Here is a 15,197-nt window from a genome sequence, read left to right as displayed (position 1 = left end):
CAGCAGCACTAAGCTAATGATGCTGTTTTCTTCACTAAAGTAGAACATTTGCATGCTTGTAAGGGATTGCAGAACAACTTTGAAAAAACTTCTGTTTGGTGTATTGTTTGGCAGCTTTCTTCAGATGTGGATAAATATGAGGTAATGACTATAATAACAAGAAAGAATCTGTTAACAGGGCACTAGTGCGTCCAAGCTTATATTATTGAGAAACTGCCTTCATTGTATATTTTGTGTAGGGATCATGAGAATAAGGTAAGACAGAGAGATTAGATTTGTATAGAGGTACCGTATTTACTCGAATTTAAGCCGCACTTTTTTCCGGTTTTTGTAATCCAAAAAACCGCCTGCGGCTTAGAATCGAGTGCAAAGCAAGCGGAAGTTGTGAAAAATGTTGGTAGGTGCCGCCACAACGAACTGCCGTCGAATATATGTAGCGCTACACAGGCATGATTTGTGGGCACAAAGATAAATACTGGCGCCAAAACCTATGCGTCAGTAAATAAATTAAAAAGAAAAGGTGGAAGACGAGCTTTTTTTTTTCTCCGCCCCGAGTTTCGACCACTGCATTTTCATACATTATCCAATGAAGAAAATACAAACTCCGTATTGTTCATCTTCGAATGTAGCAGAATTTCAATGTACTACGAAAATCCGACTGGCAAGACTGTTTGGGATGTTTGTCAATATGGCCAACTCTACGTTCTGAAATTTTTCCTACCTGTGACAAGAGATGGTTGCTAATAGGAACTTGTATGAATTGTGAATCACATGCAGTATTCTCTTCACCATAAGAATAATACGAATATAAACATTTTGCCATGTTTTCTTTCGTGTTTGCTGCTATCTCATTTAAATCCTGCCTGCCTAATAAACTACGAAACTAGAGTGAGACAACAGCAAACGCGGAAGAATATACGTATCGTGTCATGTTTATATTCGTATTAAGTGATACAGTCAGAAGTGAAGCACGGCAGCTGACTAGATTTTCAAATCTAAGATGACTAATTTCTGTGCAGAATTTGATGTACTAAAGAAGCGGCCGCAAAGATTTTCAAACGGAGAAAAACTTTCGCCTAACTCTCGTTCAGTACATGTTCTATCATACGCAGTCTATTATTTGGTTCCTGTTGATCATTATCAAAGAAAGCAGCAGTGTAAGTAACAACAAATAGTAGTCTCTTGCCATTGTTTCGCTAATGAGACGATTCCTGTCTTTTTTTTTTATTGTTAGCGGCAGTAGCGCGCACAAAAGCAAGCCATGCCGCGAGCGGCGACAGGCCGTAAACACGCACTATCAGAATGCGACAAACAATGCATGACACAGTACAGTAATGCATTTTCATCTTAGAGTGACGAAAACACCTATAACAAAGAATACGGCACTTATCAGATCGAAGCAAAATAAGCAATAGATTCAAACCAGACGAAGCACGTGAAAAAGGAAGGGTACCCGTATAAATACGGACGGAGCGCCTGACGCATAGCAATGGCTACCTGGTAAAGCTTAACTGCTAAGCTTACGACTCGAACCAAACTACTACAGCTGTATCGTCATTCATTCAACCTAAATTGTGTCTCATATTACAATGGAGCAACTTTGATTCGATTTGGAGGTGCGGCCTCAAACTTTTCTCTCCCCTTGAATTTCGAGTCTCAAATTTCAGCTGCGGCTTAGATTAGGGAATTTTTTTTTTCCCTTTACTTCGAGTCTCATTTTTCAGGTGCGGCTTAGATTCGAGTGCGGCCTAGATTCGACTAAATACGGTATATAGGAAGTTATTTTCCCCTCACTCAATATGGGCTTCCCTAGTGTATATGTGGATATAGAAAATTGGGGATCATGAAGTAGATGAGACAAAGGAGTTCTGCTACTTTGGAAACGAAATAACACATGATGGTCAAAGCAAGGACGTAGAAGGGGCATTTATGGCCAAAAGAAACCTGAACACTGGTCTTAATTTTGGGAACAAATTTCTGAGAATGTATGTTTGAAGTACAGCATTGTATAGTAGTGAATCATGGACTGTAGGAAACATAAAAAAAGAAGAGAATCTGATCATTTGAGATACAGTGCTGTAGAAGATGTTGAAAATTAGTTGGACTCATGAGATAAAAAAAAGACCAGACAAGTGCAAGTAGCATCACACTCTCAACGTTCTGTACAAATGTAGTTATGTGTATAGGCAGACGATGAAACTAATAGTTTAGTGTGGCTCAGTGGCCTGGTGCAAGTTTTTCTATTGGACGCCACTTTGGCAACTTGCCAATTATCCAACCAGGGAAAGTGGACCTTCAGTTTAACATGGAATCTGCACCACATGTTATTTCTTGCAACTTCTCACATTGAGGAGAAGTGAAAGTTAGGATAAAGAAGACTGAAAAATCTGAGGTTCACCCGATATGTGATCCCGTGACCTCTCAGTATCAAGGCACGTGCTTTACTGCTAGATCATCAGGATAGTTTATCTATAGATTTTCATGAATGAGTTTGTGATAATTGAAACATACTATGTGACATAAGTATTTTGATTGCATTGACTCAGAAGCTTCAATTTTTCACACTGCCAAGGGACCTTGGACCTAGGTATGTTGCATACAGTTTGATCCTGAAGGGTTTTGTTTTTACTGATTGTGGTACAGAACCCGAAAAATTAAGCTCTCCACAGAACTGACAACAAGAGAAATACTGGAAAACATTGACCAGAAGAAGGGACAGGATGTGTGTTAAGATGGCAGGGAACGCTTCCATGTCACTAGAGGGTGCTGTAGGAATATATCCAATAAATTATTGAAAATGCAAGTGCTACTCTGAGGTGAAGGGGTTGGCAAACGAGAAACAATTTATGTGAGACATTGGAATCTTGTACAGAATACAAATTTAGGCACAAGTTTTTCACACCTTGTAGACTTGGTTGCATGTACAGACCTACCAGCAATCAGCTTCCAATCTGATATAAACAGCTATTACAACAGTTCCTTCCTCTACTTGCTGTATCCGTAGGTATCTTTTCTGCAAGTTGTGCGCATCTATAAATAATGCCCAGTATGAAATGATACCATTGAGTGTTCTATTAGCCTAATGTTGTACATAGGAGAACGATGTAGACGCCATCCATCCTGGATACGGATTCCTTTCGGAGCGCTCGGACTTCGCACAGGCCTGCATAGATGCCGGCCTCCGCTTCATCGGCCCATCGCCTAAAGTCGTGCAGCAGATGGGAGACAAAGTGGCAGCTCGCAAGGCCGCCATAGAGGCAGGTAAGAAGCTTTATGCCCTTTACCACCAGGTCTTCAGTTTCCAATAACACTAAACATTACTGTTTCAAAGAAGCGCAGTACAGATTGTTAGTCCTATAAATGAATTCATCATTGAAATGTACATTCTAGTTATTGGTCATTATCAGACTGCGCAATATTTCAACGAAAACTGACAACTTTTTCTATTGCTCTTTGTTTCACTGCAAATGCAAAATGTGAGTTTTGCCACATGCAAAGTTGGGAGTGTGTGTCATTATAGTAGAAACAATTCCAATAAGAATTGTCTGAAATGTTACATCGATGATCCTTTGGTTTTTACTTGCTAAAACAGACACTTGAATTTTTATGTGTGTGCTTTACTTGATGACATCCAGCTAACAATAACTTTACAAATACCTTTATTCAAAGCCATAAAGATAATTTGTTGCAAAACAGAGCTGAGATTCATCCGGCATCTCCTGCTATACATTTTATGTTTCCACCAGTTTGTAGTCCTTGTTAAAAAAAAAATCATTTATTTGGTCATGGACTGACTTTTGGCTGAAACTCAATTTGGTGTCAACTGAATTTCGCAAACACAGATAAAATGACGTGTGACTTACACACATTAATTATACAGAAGATATGAAAGAAACAAAAAATGACATAATTTTAAAAAGGAAAGTATTACATTTTATTCTACAGTGAGATGATTTAATTAAAATAAAAAATAAAGTTGTGTATGTGAATATTGTTACATTTAGCAATAGATGAAAAAAAAGTTGAATTGACAATTGTAATTTAATATTTGTATATCTGAAATGTAATATAACGAGCTGGAAGAAGGAAACTGAGTTTTGTGATTTAAAATAAAGTTGGCAATCTGTGTCATATGTTTATTGTGTGTGCTTTGTCGTGTGACTAGGGCCTCCCATCAGGTAGACCATTCACCGGGTGCAAGTCTTTAGATTTGACGCCACTTTGGCGACTTGCACTTTGATGGGGGTGAAATGATGATGATTAGGACAACACAACACCCAGTCCCTGAGCGGAGAAAATCTCCGACCCAGCCGGGAATCGAACCCGGGCCCTTAGGATTGACATTGTGTTGTGCTGACCACGCAGCTACTGTGGGCGGACATATGTTTATTGATTTCAAGTATTATCAGTTGGGTCATCTTTCAACAATCTACATTTTGTTTGTTTTCTAATAAAAAACATGTTCAGCAAAAGTAGTTTTCCAAATAATAATAGTATTAACTTCATAATCTTTTGTGAAATTTGCATTTTTCAGTGAAATGCGCCTTTGTTTATTCTTGGCTCGCTTTATATTTGATATAACATTTTCCACTTGTAAAGGTCTTTAATGCTTGTCCAATGTTTTTATCAGTTTCATATTATAGTCAGTATTGTTCAATTTGATTTACTACAAAACGCCAAAACTTTATACAAGAATTGCAATTTTATGTTCTATGAACAACCAAACCTGCATATTTCTACCCTCCATTGTTAACCCATTTATTTATGAAAAATATTTCAAAATAAACCAAAAACCTCTCTTCAGTATCCGGAATTTTTATCCTATTCCAGAGAAGTATATGAAAATATTAAAATACAGAAAAGAAATACTTCTGATCAAGAAATACACATGTATCTTGTGCTTCACTATTCTGTGGTAATGTGCATGTAATGTCTCTGAGTCGGATACATGTCAGCATCTAGCAGGCAATGTGTGTTATTGTTACTAGGAGCGTAACTGATTGTAGCCGATTCATGATCGAATAGTGCAAAAATCAAATTTGTAGTTCAGCTTAGTCAGTCATTTAGACTATGCTGCTCCTGTAATGGAGTCTCACAAGCATCAGTACTTGTCCCATCGTGATCTTGACCTGCATTAATGATCTCCCAAAAACTTCAAATGGTGGTTCAACAATATAATGTCTGCAGATGACACATGCATACTAATCGAGCATCCAAACTCGGCCTTTGCAGATGCAGCTTAGACGATAGCTGAACAGGCCTTCAAGTTTTTAACAGCTAGCAGATTAAGACTTGATATATACATAAGGATTAAAGGAGACTGCTCACCAAAAAGCAGAAGTGTCGATTTGTCGATAGACGCACACAAAAAGTAAACTTGCTAGCATTTGGAGTTATCCTTTGACGAGCTAGAGTAAAACAGACGCGTGCACACACTCGCGTGCCTATGTATGGTGCCGGGTAGAGTAACAGTGCCAATGCTATTTTTCAGCAAGTGGACTTGTTGTGGGCGTAGTGTTGGGTGGAGTGAACAGAGGAAGGTGGAAGGCAGGGAGAGGGATGTGAGTGGGTGGCTAGTGCTCAGAGGGAGGCAGCCAGCCAGTTCGGCAGCTAGGAATGTGGAATGGAAGGATGGCAGGTATTTTTTGGTGTAGAAGGGATGGCAGCTGTCAGAATAGGTGTCTGTTTTGTTGCTTGGTGGGCTTAATGTGAATAGAGGTGTGAATGGAGCCATCAGAGAGGTGGCACGCTAGGTAGAAGAGGACCAGGTGAAGTGGGTGGGGGAAAAGGTGTAGAGGTTTTGAAGGAATGTGGAGAGGTGTCTTGGCCTTGAGTCCAGATCATGAAGATATCAACAACGGACCTGAAAATCACTCCACTATTTATCTGTTGTGATGTAAATTCCCTTGCATAGCATGCTGAAGGCCTCACAAAAGCCTTCACAGACAGGTTATCCCCCAAACCTAGTCAACAAAAGGATTTTGTTGTGTGGTGCAGCAGCTGTCATTGCAAGGTAGCTGGACAGGAGCAGAAATGATTAGCGAACATGTAAATACAGTAAACAGTTGGTTTGCTTAGCTTGTAGTTTTCTCAAAGTGTTGTGAAGAATCTTAACAAACAAAAAGCAGTAATAAAGTCCAGCTATTACAAGAATCAAACTAAAGAGTATTGTGCAGTGAGAGGCTCCTCCTCCTAGTGCACGAACTGTCGAAGGCTGACTAAGAAAGAAGCCTGTCGAAGACTCTGGCTGAGACTGGGCTGTGTAGCTGCCACCGGCCATCCTATATCACGTTGGCAGAAGGTGCTCATAGTCGGAGCCACTGAAGGTGTGGCACAGTGGGCGTGCATCAGTGGATATTCCGGGTTCCTGCCCGACCACTATTGACATCAGTCAGAAACGTGCATTTCCATTGCCAACTGTGAAGTGGTCACGAGAATGATAATGATCTATGATACCACAGATTTCCAGTGCCATATCCTCACACACCCCCAATTCTCCCATTATCCCCAAGAATTGTCTGCACCCCTTGTCAGCCAGTGTCTCCCTGGACTGTAACAACTAAACCAAATCCTTCACCAGGGCTTTGATTCTCTCTCGCTCTGCCCTGACATGAGACATCCTCTTCGGTCCTTCCCAACTCTCCAACGGTTGGGTTCTGTCTCCCATCCAACGTACACAGCATCCTAGTCCATCCCTGTACTACAGCCACTCCCATCCCCTTGCCAAAGGTATCATATCCCTGTGGAAGACCTGGAGTGCAAGACCTGCCCAATCCACTCACCCAGCACTTGCTATGTCAGTCCTGTTATGGGCTTATCCTACCCCATCAGAGACGGGACTATTTGTGAAAGCAGTCACATCATATACCAACTCTTCTCAATCATTGCTCACCTTTTTAAATTGGTGAGACTATAAATGAGTTGTCCAACAGGATGAATGGCCACTGTGAAATTGTTGTCGAGGACAGAGTTGACTAGCTGGTGGCTCGACGTGCAACTGTGCACAACATGCTCAATTCCAGTGGCTGCATCACAACCCAAGCCATCTGGATTTGTCCCTCAGCCACCAGCTTCTCTAAAATACACAGATTGTAGTTATCCTTAAACACGTCCTTCACTGCTATAATCATCTTGGCCTTAATTTCAGGTAACCCACTGTCCCGCACCCTCCACCTCGTTACCCTTCTCCTTCTCTGTTCTGTCACCCATCCCTATTCACATTCCCATGTTGCATTTAGTGTGTGTTGCTTCCCACTGGCCTTCACAGTTGTGCCAGCCCGTATCCCTGCCACCCCTCCCTCCCACATTCCTTATTGGCAAACAGGCTGCCTCCCTCTGAGCCACTAGCAACCCACCCCTAATCCCTCTCTTTGCCTTCCACCTCCCCTCCCCTCCCCTCCCCTCCCTCTACAAACACCACCTGACACTAGTCCCACTGTCCGCCCCGGTAGCTGAGTGGTCAGCGTGACAGACTGTCAATCCTAAGGGCCCGGGTTCGATTCCCCGGCTGGGTCGGAGATTTTCTCCACTCAGGGACTGGGTGTTGTGTTGTCCTAATCATCATCATTTCATCCCCGTCGACGCGCAGGTCACCGAAGTGGTGTCAAATCGAAAGACCTGCACCAGGCGAACGGTCTACCTGACGGGAGGCCCTAGCCACACGACATTTCCATTTTTATACTACTCCCACTGCAACCAGTCCACCTGCTGAAAAATAGCATTGGCACTGTTAGGTGGCACCACGTAGGCGTGTTAGGCATGTGGGTGTTTGCCTGTTTTTGTTTTACTCTAGCTTGTCAAAGGATAACTCAAAAAGCCAGCATGTTTTCTTTCTTCTGTGTGTGCCTATCGGCAGCTCAGTGCTCCTGCTTTTCGGTGATTGGTTTCCTTCAATAATAAAGTTTTTACATTCTACAATAACTTTCCTATAACTTTTAAGTTATGATATAGCAAGGAAATTTCTGGCAGAATGTAAATACTTAGAAATTTATTCACTGACTGCTGAATTTGTCATCAGCTGTATTAGGTATAGATCTTGGTTATTAGATTCATGCACATACAAGTTAAAATACAACCAACATACAGATGAACTAATCAGGAAACTACATTGAGTGTGTTGTGCCCTCAGGAGTGTCTCTCACTGTTGTATGTTTTCACTCCCTGCAGAACTGCAGAACTGCAGAATTACCTTCTGGGGCAGTGGACCTAAAATAAATAAAGTATTTATGAGCAGAAGCAAACTGTGAGAATATTGTGTAAAGCAGATAAACATCTCACTCGCAGAAGTCTTTTTAAGAATCTTTGTATTCTTACTTTCCTTTCCAGTACATTTACTCCTTCATTGCCGATAATAAAAATCACTTCACTCAGAACTGTGATCTACTCATTCACAATAGAAGACAAAATGATTTTCATGTAGACTTTCTTGTATAAGATACAGAGTGGGGTTTATACTCTTGTGCAAAGGTGTTAAACAGGCTCACAACTAATCTTAAAGGAAGGAATTGATGATCTTGAACAGTTCATAAGAAATTTAAAAAAATACTCATGAGCAACTCTTTCTACAAACTATCTGAATATCAAGATTCAAAGATTATTGAATGAATGAGTGTGAATGAATGAATGAATGCATGGGAAGTTCTGTTAGCTACATGACAAAAATGAGTGTTTGTTGTAAAACTGTGTGATGATTAGTTATGTACTGTAAATAGAACATTGTATTTACAGATATGGCTAACTGTTTTTCTTGAAAAATATAGTTAAATCATTTAACTTTTAAGCTACCGATGGGATATAAACTTAATCTTTTTCTCTTTTTGATTAAAGTAAGTTGGCATAAGCATCAGTAGCATTAAATGATATAGTGGTCGTTCATTATTAACAAAGTACATAGATGAAGAGTCTGTGTTTTGTCATACGTTAATGCATAGATTGACTCACTCCATATCTCTTCAGATTCCCCCTCTTCACAGGCTTATGGAACAAGATAGAGAATGGACAACAAGTGGATAACTAATGTCCATAATCATGACAGAAACAAATTAAATGTAATGGCAGAACAACAACTTGTAGACAACAGAAAGGAAATCAATAACTATTTTAATAGTCTAGAATGTTTGAAGTTCAGGTGGAAAAGCTTACATGATGTTAGTCTCGAAGAATATTATCATATCTTTAAAGTCAACTGGTGAAATGTTGTTTGTGAATAAACTCCCATACTAATTTTTCAAGCTTTAAAAGCATTGTGCACATTGTTATCAGTTTAAATATTAACTCCACTCTATGATGTTGACAGCAGCACATAAGCAGCCAAACATTGATTGCAAAATGGTTAATTTATAACAAGAATGCTGTTAAAATTGTCCTAATGATGATTTGTGGTGATAATAAGCATACAGACATCTTTGATTCCTGGCTATCTGATAGCAGAGGAAGGCAAAGTTCAAGTCACTTAAATTGAAAATGTTGACATTTGTTGCAAGTATGGAGAAAATGCAAGTTATAAATCATAAGGAAGCTATTCTGCAGATTGGTATTCAACTTGGTACAATGATAATATTTCTGAATGAATGAGTAATTGTTTGGGTAAGTCCACAGGAGGAATTACTTAGCCTTTCTGTTAACAATGTAGGAAAAGATAGATTGTTACTTACCATAAAGAATACAGGTTAAGTTGCAGACAGCCATAATTAAGACACTTCCATAAAGTCCTATCAAAGGTTCATCCTACCCCCCCCCCCTGCCCCCCTCCTCCCCATCATGGGCCAGGCCACCTGTTAAAACAGCCATGTCATTTACAAGTTCTGCTGCAATCATTGCACAGCTTTTTATATTGGTATGACTACTGACCAACTGTCCACCAGAAGAACAACTACTGCCAAACTGTGGCCAAGTGCAAAGTAGACCATCATGTGGCAAAACATGCAGCTGAACATCATACACTTTATTTCAAAGGCTGCTTCACTGCCTGAGCAATGGAAACTCCACCATCAGCTTTCCTGAACTGTGCTGATGGGAGTTATCCTTACAACACATTCTCTGCTTCAGTAATCATCCCAGCATCTACCTACCATAATATACTGTCCCCATACTCTTCACCCAACAGTTTCCACCTCCTCTGCCCTATCATTTCCTCCCATTCTTCTCTCCCACCCTATTTGCTGCCCTCTGCCAGTGTGTCCGCCCCTCTTTCCCCATTCCCCTCCTGGTTTCCCCACGTCCCTGCCCCACAATATCCTGACACTGCACCTTTTGGCATTCTGGTCCCTGCACACTCCACCAGACAGCATTTGTCTCTCTCCCCACCCATACACTACTATCCCTTCCCCTTCTCCGGCTCCTACAGTTTGCTGCATAGAGGCCCACATGATAGTTGCATTCCGGCCCAAAATGCTGGAGTTGGCAGTCATGTGCATGAGGTGTGCTTGCTTCTGTGTACGAATGGTGTGTGTGTGTGTGTGTGTGTGTGTGTGTGTGTGTGTGTGTGTGTGTGTTCCTGATGAAGGCTGTGGCCAACAGCTTTATGTAAGTCTCTTTTCATTGTGCCTCTCTGCCTCTTAATTTATCTTCCTTATGGTAGGTAAACTTTTCCTACCTGGAGTTTCCATTGTTTGACATTCCTGTTACACTCATACTTTACTTCCCAGACAGCCCAATGTTAAACAATTTTTTTGAACATATTGTTTTGTTGCGTCAGGTGTCGCTGTTGTCCCCGGCACACCAGGTCCCATAACAAAGCTGGAGGAAGCGAAAGAATTCTGTCTGAAGCATGGACTGCCTATAATTTTCAAAGCTGCCTATGGAGGTGGTGGCCGTGGCATGAGGGTTGTCCGCAAAATGGAGGTATGTAACTGAAGTGGTCTCAATCTTATAGTGTTCTCAAAATCACATTTGAAAATGTGAATAGGTAATGTTGGAGTTGCTAAGTCCCACACTGTGAAAAGAGAAAAAGGTCTAGCCTGTATTAAAAAATGGTGGATTAAATATTTAAACTCATTGTCTACAGTGAGGTTACAAAATTTCTAGACTTGCACAGAATTAAAAAAAAACTCCAGAAAAGTAATATGTTCATTCACATGGCCATCTTCCATGGCAGTTGTTATAATTATTATTGGTTTTTCTGTCTTAAGCTTACTGTAGGAGAGTTTTTCACCAGATGCATCACACTTTATAAATAAAAGTAGCTGCTGTGGTCATTCTTCAAATAGAAATACATGAAATGCCATTAAATTTTGGTATGTGTAGAATAAAAACAGTATTTCTGTATAAAATTTAGTGTACAATTTATGTAGTGTTTTTGCTTCTTGCTTACATTTTCTGAAAACCACTGATTTTTTTCCTTGGTTGAGGTTGAAAGGACCTCAGATGCACATTCACTTTTGGCAACTTTTACCATTTTTTTGGAACTAACTTTCTCTTATACTGCATTGCCACTTTTTCCCATTTCACCTCACTTTTGTAAAACTTCACGAGAGAAATAGTGCTGCACTTTGTGTTCCACACTCAGCACAGTGTTACATGTGTATTAATTTGTCTTCTGTGTAGGATGTGTGTGTTGCCAACCTGTGCTAGTGTTCAGAATAAGTCGACTGACGTTTTGTTTAGAAACTGCTAAAAGAAGTTCATCACCTACATGCTAATGTTTGTGGGCTTAGATTCAAGCAAAACAGGGAATGGGCATAATGGTCAACTCTCTTAAGGTTCACTTTTCTGTAGTTGATGCTAAGTGATGCATGACGTAGTGTAAACAGCTATCCCACTGCACAGTGGATGACTTGACATGAGTGATTTGGAATGATGAATTGCACTGTTTTCTATGGGAAACCAATGGAACGGTTTGGGTTTGACAAATAACTACGGAACATTACCTGCCACCATGTCTGTACATTATGAATTACCTTGAAGAGAACAGTTTATTGACAGTACTGAGTGCTGTTGACAAGGATTTCAAATTAATTCCTTATATCTAGATTTCCAGAAGGCTTTTGACACTGTACCTCATAAGCAGCTTGTAATCAGATGGTGTGCTTATGGAATATTGTCTCACTTATGGGACTGGATTTGTGATCTCCTGTCAGAGGGGTCACATACAGTTCACAGTAATTGGTGGACAGTCATTGAATTAAAAAAAAACAAAAAAAAAAAAAAAAAGGAGAGAGAGAGAGAGAGAGAGAGAGAGAGAGAGAGAGAGAGAGAGAGAGAGAGAGAGAGAGAGAGGAGGGAGGTTATTTCTGGTGTTCCACAAGGTAGTGTTGCAGGCCCTCTGCTGTTCCTTACCTATATAAATGGTTTAGGAGACCACCTGAACAGCCATCTTAAGTTGTTTGCAGATGATACTGTTGTTTATGATCTAGTAAAGTCATCAGAGGATGAAAACAAATTGCAAAACAATTGAGAAAAGATATCTGTATGGTGTGAAAATTGGCAGTTGATACTAAATAATAAGTGTGGGGTCATCCACATGAGTGCTAAAAGGAATTTGTTAACTTTTGGTTACACGATAAATCAGTCGGCTCTAAAGGCCATAAATTCAATTAAATACCTAGGAATTACAATTACAAACAACTTAAATGAGATGATATAGGATTTAGGCTGAACATCATTAAAACAAAGGTGTTTTTCATTGTGGCGGAATCTTATCACGAAAATTCAATCACCAACTTTCTCCTCTGAATGCGAGAATGTTTTGTTAATGCCACCCTTCATAGGGAGAAAGCATCATAATTATAAAATAAGGGAAATCAGAGCTTGCACAGAAAGATATAGGTGTTTGTTTTTTCTGTGCACTGTTAGAGATTGGAATACTAGACAAGTGTTGTGAAGGTTGTCCAATGAACCCCCCTGCCAGGCAGTTATGTTATTTGCAGAGTATCGATGTAGGTGTAGATGTTTAGTGCCAACAGTAAAGTACAGAGGACTTTTATGTGGTTAGGAAGTGGTCCCCTTATTGCTCTTAAGAAAACACTAAATGCAGAAGGATCTGAACACATTGTACAGAGTATAGTAAAGGAATAGTTCAGAGAAGATGATCAATTACATCAGAATGACAATGAACCCTGTCATAAGGCAGCATCTGTGGGCAATAACATTCCTGAAATGGACTAATCTGCCCAGAGTCCCGAGCTGAACCCAGTGGAATATTTTTGGGATGAATTAAGATGTTGGCTTTGCTGCACATTTCAGTGCCAAACATTAATACCCTCTCTGGTTTCAGCTCTTCGGAAAGAATGGGCTGCCATTCCTCTGCAGAGATTGGCATCTTATTGAAAGTATGCCCAGCAGAATTAAAGCTGACATGAAGGCAAAGGATGGACACACCCTATATTAATGTCCACTGATAGGCAGGCGCCCACAAAATTTTAATCCCATAGTGTATAATAAAAAAATTTGGACTTAAAGTATGAAGGGAAACATTCCACATGGGAAAAATATATATATAAAAAGAAAGATGCTGTAACTTACCAACCCACGAGAAAGCGTTGGTATGTTGATAGAGACAATAAAACACACACACACGTGTGTGTGTGTGTGTGTGTGTGTGTGTGTGTGTGTGTGTGTGTGTGTGTGTGTGTGTGTCAGCGCGCGCATACCTGTCCTTCCACCCCCCCACCCCCCCTAAGGTACGTCTTTCCACTCCCGGGATTGGAATGACTCCTTACCCTCTCCCTTATAACACACATCCTTTCGTCTTTCCCTCCCCTTCCCTCTTTCCTGATGAAGCAACCTTGGGTTGCGAAAGCTTGAAATTGTGTGTGTGTGTGTGTGTGTGTGTGTGTGTGTGTGTGTGTGTGTGTGTGTGTGTGTGTTTGTGTGTTTTGTGTTTTTTTTGATTGTCTCTATCAACATACCAACACTTTCTCGTTTGGTAAGTTACAGCATCTTTATATATGTATATAAAAAAAGAGCTGAATAATACCCAGTATCAAGTAAATTAAATATTCTGTAAATTTCAATTCTTTCTCCATATAGTCGTTCATATGCAACATCCGACCAGTTGATTAACTAATAAGCCATTACGTGACGTTTACAATGTGCTGCTGCCTTTTGAAAAGAAACTCCGACAATGCATTGACATCACTGGAATTGTCAGGTATTCACATTGGCGCATGTACACAATTGAGGATTACAATATTTATTTATTTATTTATTTATTTTTGTCTCGTCATTGCTGTAAAGGATTAGCCCCCAATGGTTGCACAGTTGTTGTCAAAGGTTTTTTATGGTAAATGCTGCTAGTGCTAGCAGTAGAAGCAAGATTAGTTGCTGTCAAATACCTTACTGCAGATATTGCCCAAGCACAAGCCATGGGCTTCTGAAAATCTTGGGTCAAGCATGCAGGATATTGTAACCATATAATTGTCTTCAATTTGCCATTAGTGGCTCATTATTACTCTTGTTCAGTTGTTCAAAATGCTGGACTTGTCATATGGCCAAAATTTTGAGTAAATAATTTACATTACATTACATTACATTACATATTTTAAAGGCTATTGTCTTGTTGATGTGAACTCTGCCTTCTGTCATTGACTGTTTGTTTCAGTCTGTGTAATGGCCCACCCTTTCCTCTTCTCAAAATCTTCCAAATACTCCTTTATAGGCCATCCTCTTCCTTTGTTTGCCAGCACACCACCTTCAATAATGTTATGATGAAAGCGTTTTGTGTGATGACATGTCGAATAATTTCTTTTTTTTTTCTTTTCTTTAATAATCTTCACTTTTTGTTGACTTCCTTTAAGCCTTCCAGGTTGGTTTTCCTTTCTGTCCAGCTTGTTCTTGTCATTTTGTCATATGCATGTACCAGCAGCTTAAAGTCAATTCCTTTTCAGTTTACCAAAAGATCAACTTTCACTTTCGTAGACCAGTGTATGCCATACAGATTAGTTCAAAAAATGATTTTCTGACATCCATATTCATAAGCTTGCTGGTTAAAATGTTATTCTTAGTCGTATATGCCTGTGTTGCTAACACAGTCCCTTGTTCCCATTTGTTTGCTTTTAATTTCCATACGTTTAGTACCCCATAGAATTTGCAGCATCCTAATCATCTCTCTTCCGCTCTTCCGGAGTCTGCAACTATTAGGATGTCATCGGCAATATCTGAATACATTGTATCCTTTTACTAAATTGGTTTTTATTCCATTTGGCTTCTCCTTTAACATCCTAATAGCTTCCTCAATGAATACATTAAATAAATATGGA

At 39.9% G+C, this 15,197-nt stretch overlaps 1 protein-coding gene across 5 annotated transcripts in view; it reads left to right on the top strand.

Annotated features, from left to right (window-relative positions):
* Window positions 1-15,197, top strand: part of LOC126425294 (pyruvate carboxylase, mitochondrial) — a 417,925-nt gene that overhangs the window by 318,540 nt on the left and 84,188 nt on the right. For all 5 annotated transcript variants that reach the window (XM_050088273.1, XM_050088271.1, XM_050088272.1 and 2 more), the window contains 2 exons: window positions 3,096-3,261; window positions 10,697-10,842. In XM_050088273.1, coding sequence (XP_049944230.1) covers window positions 3,096-3,261; window positions 10,697-10,842 — 312 coding nt within the window. The remainder of the gene's footprint in view (window positions 1-3,095; window positions 3,262-10,696; window positions 10,843-15,197) is intronic.

The sequence above is a fragment of the Schistocerca serialis genome, chromosome 10 (genome assembly GCF_023864345.2).
Source record: "Schistocerca serialis cubense isolate TAMUIC-IGC-003099 chromosome 10, iqSchSeri2.2, whole genome shotgun sequence".
NCBI classification, from domain to species: Eukaryota; Metazoa; Arthropoda; class Insecta; order Orthoptera; family Acrididae; genus Schistocerca; species Schistocerca serialis.
The sequence above is the reverse complement of the archived record's forward strand: the minus strand, read 5'-3'. Positions and strand labels throughout refer to the sequence as shown.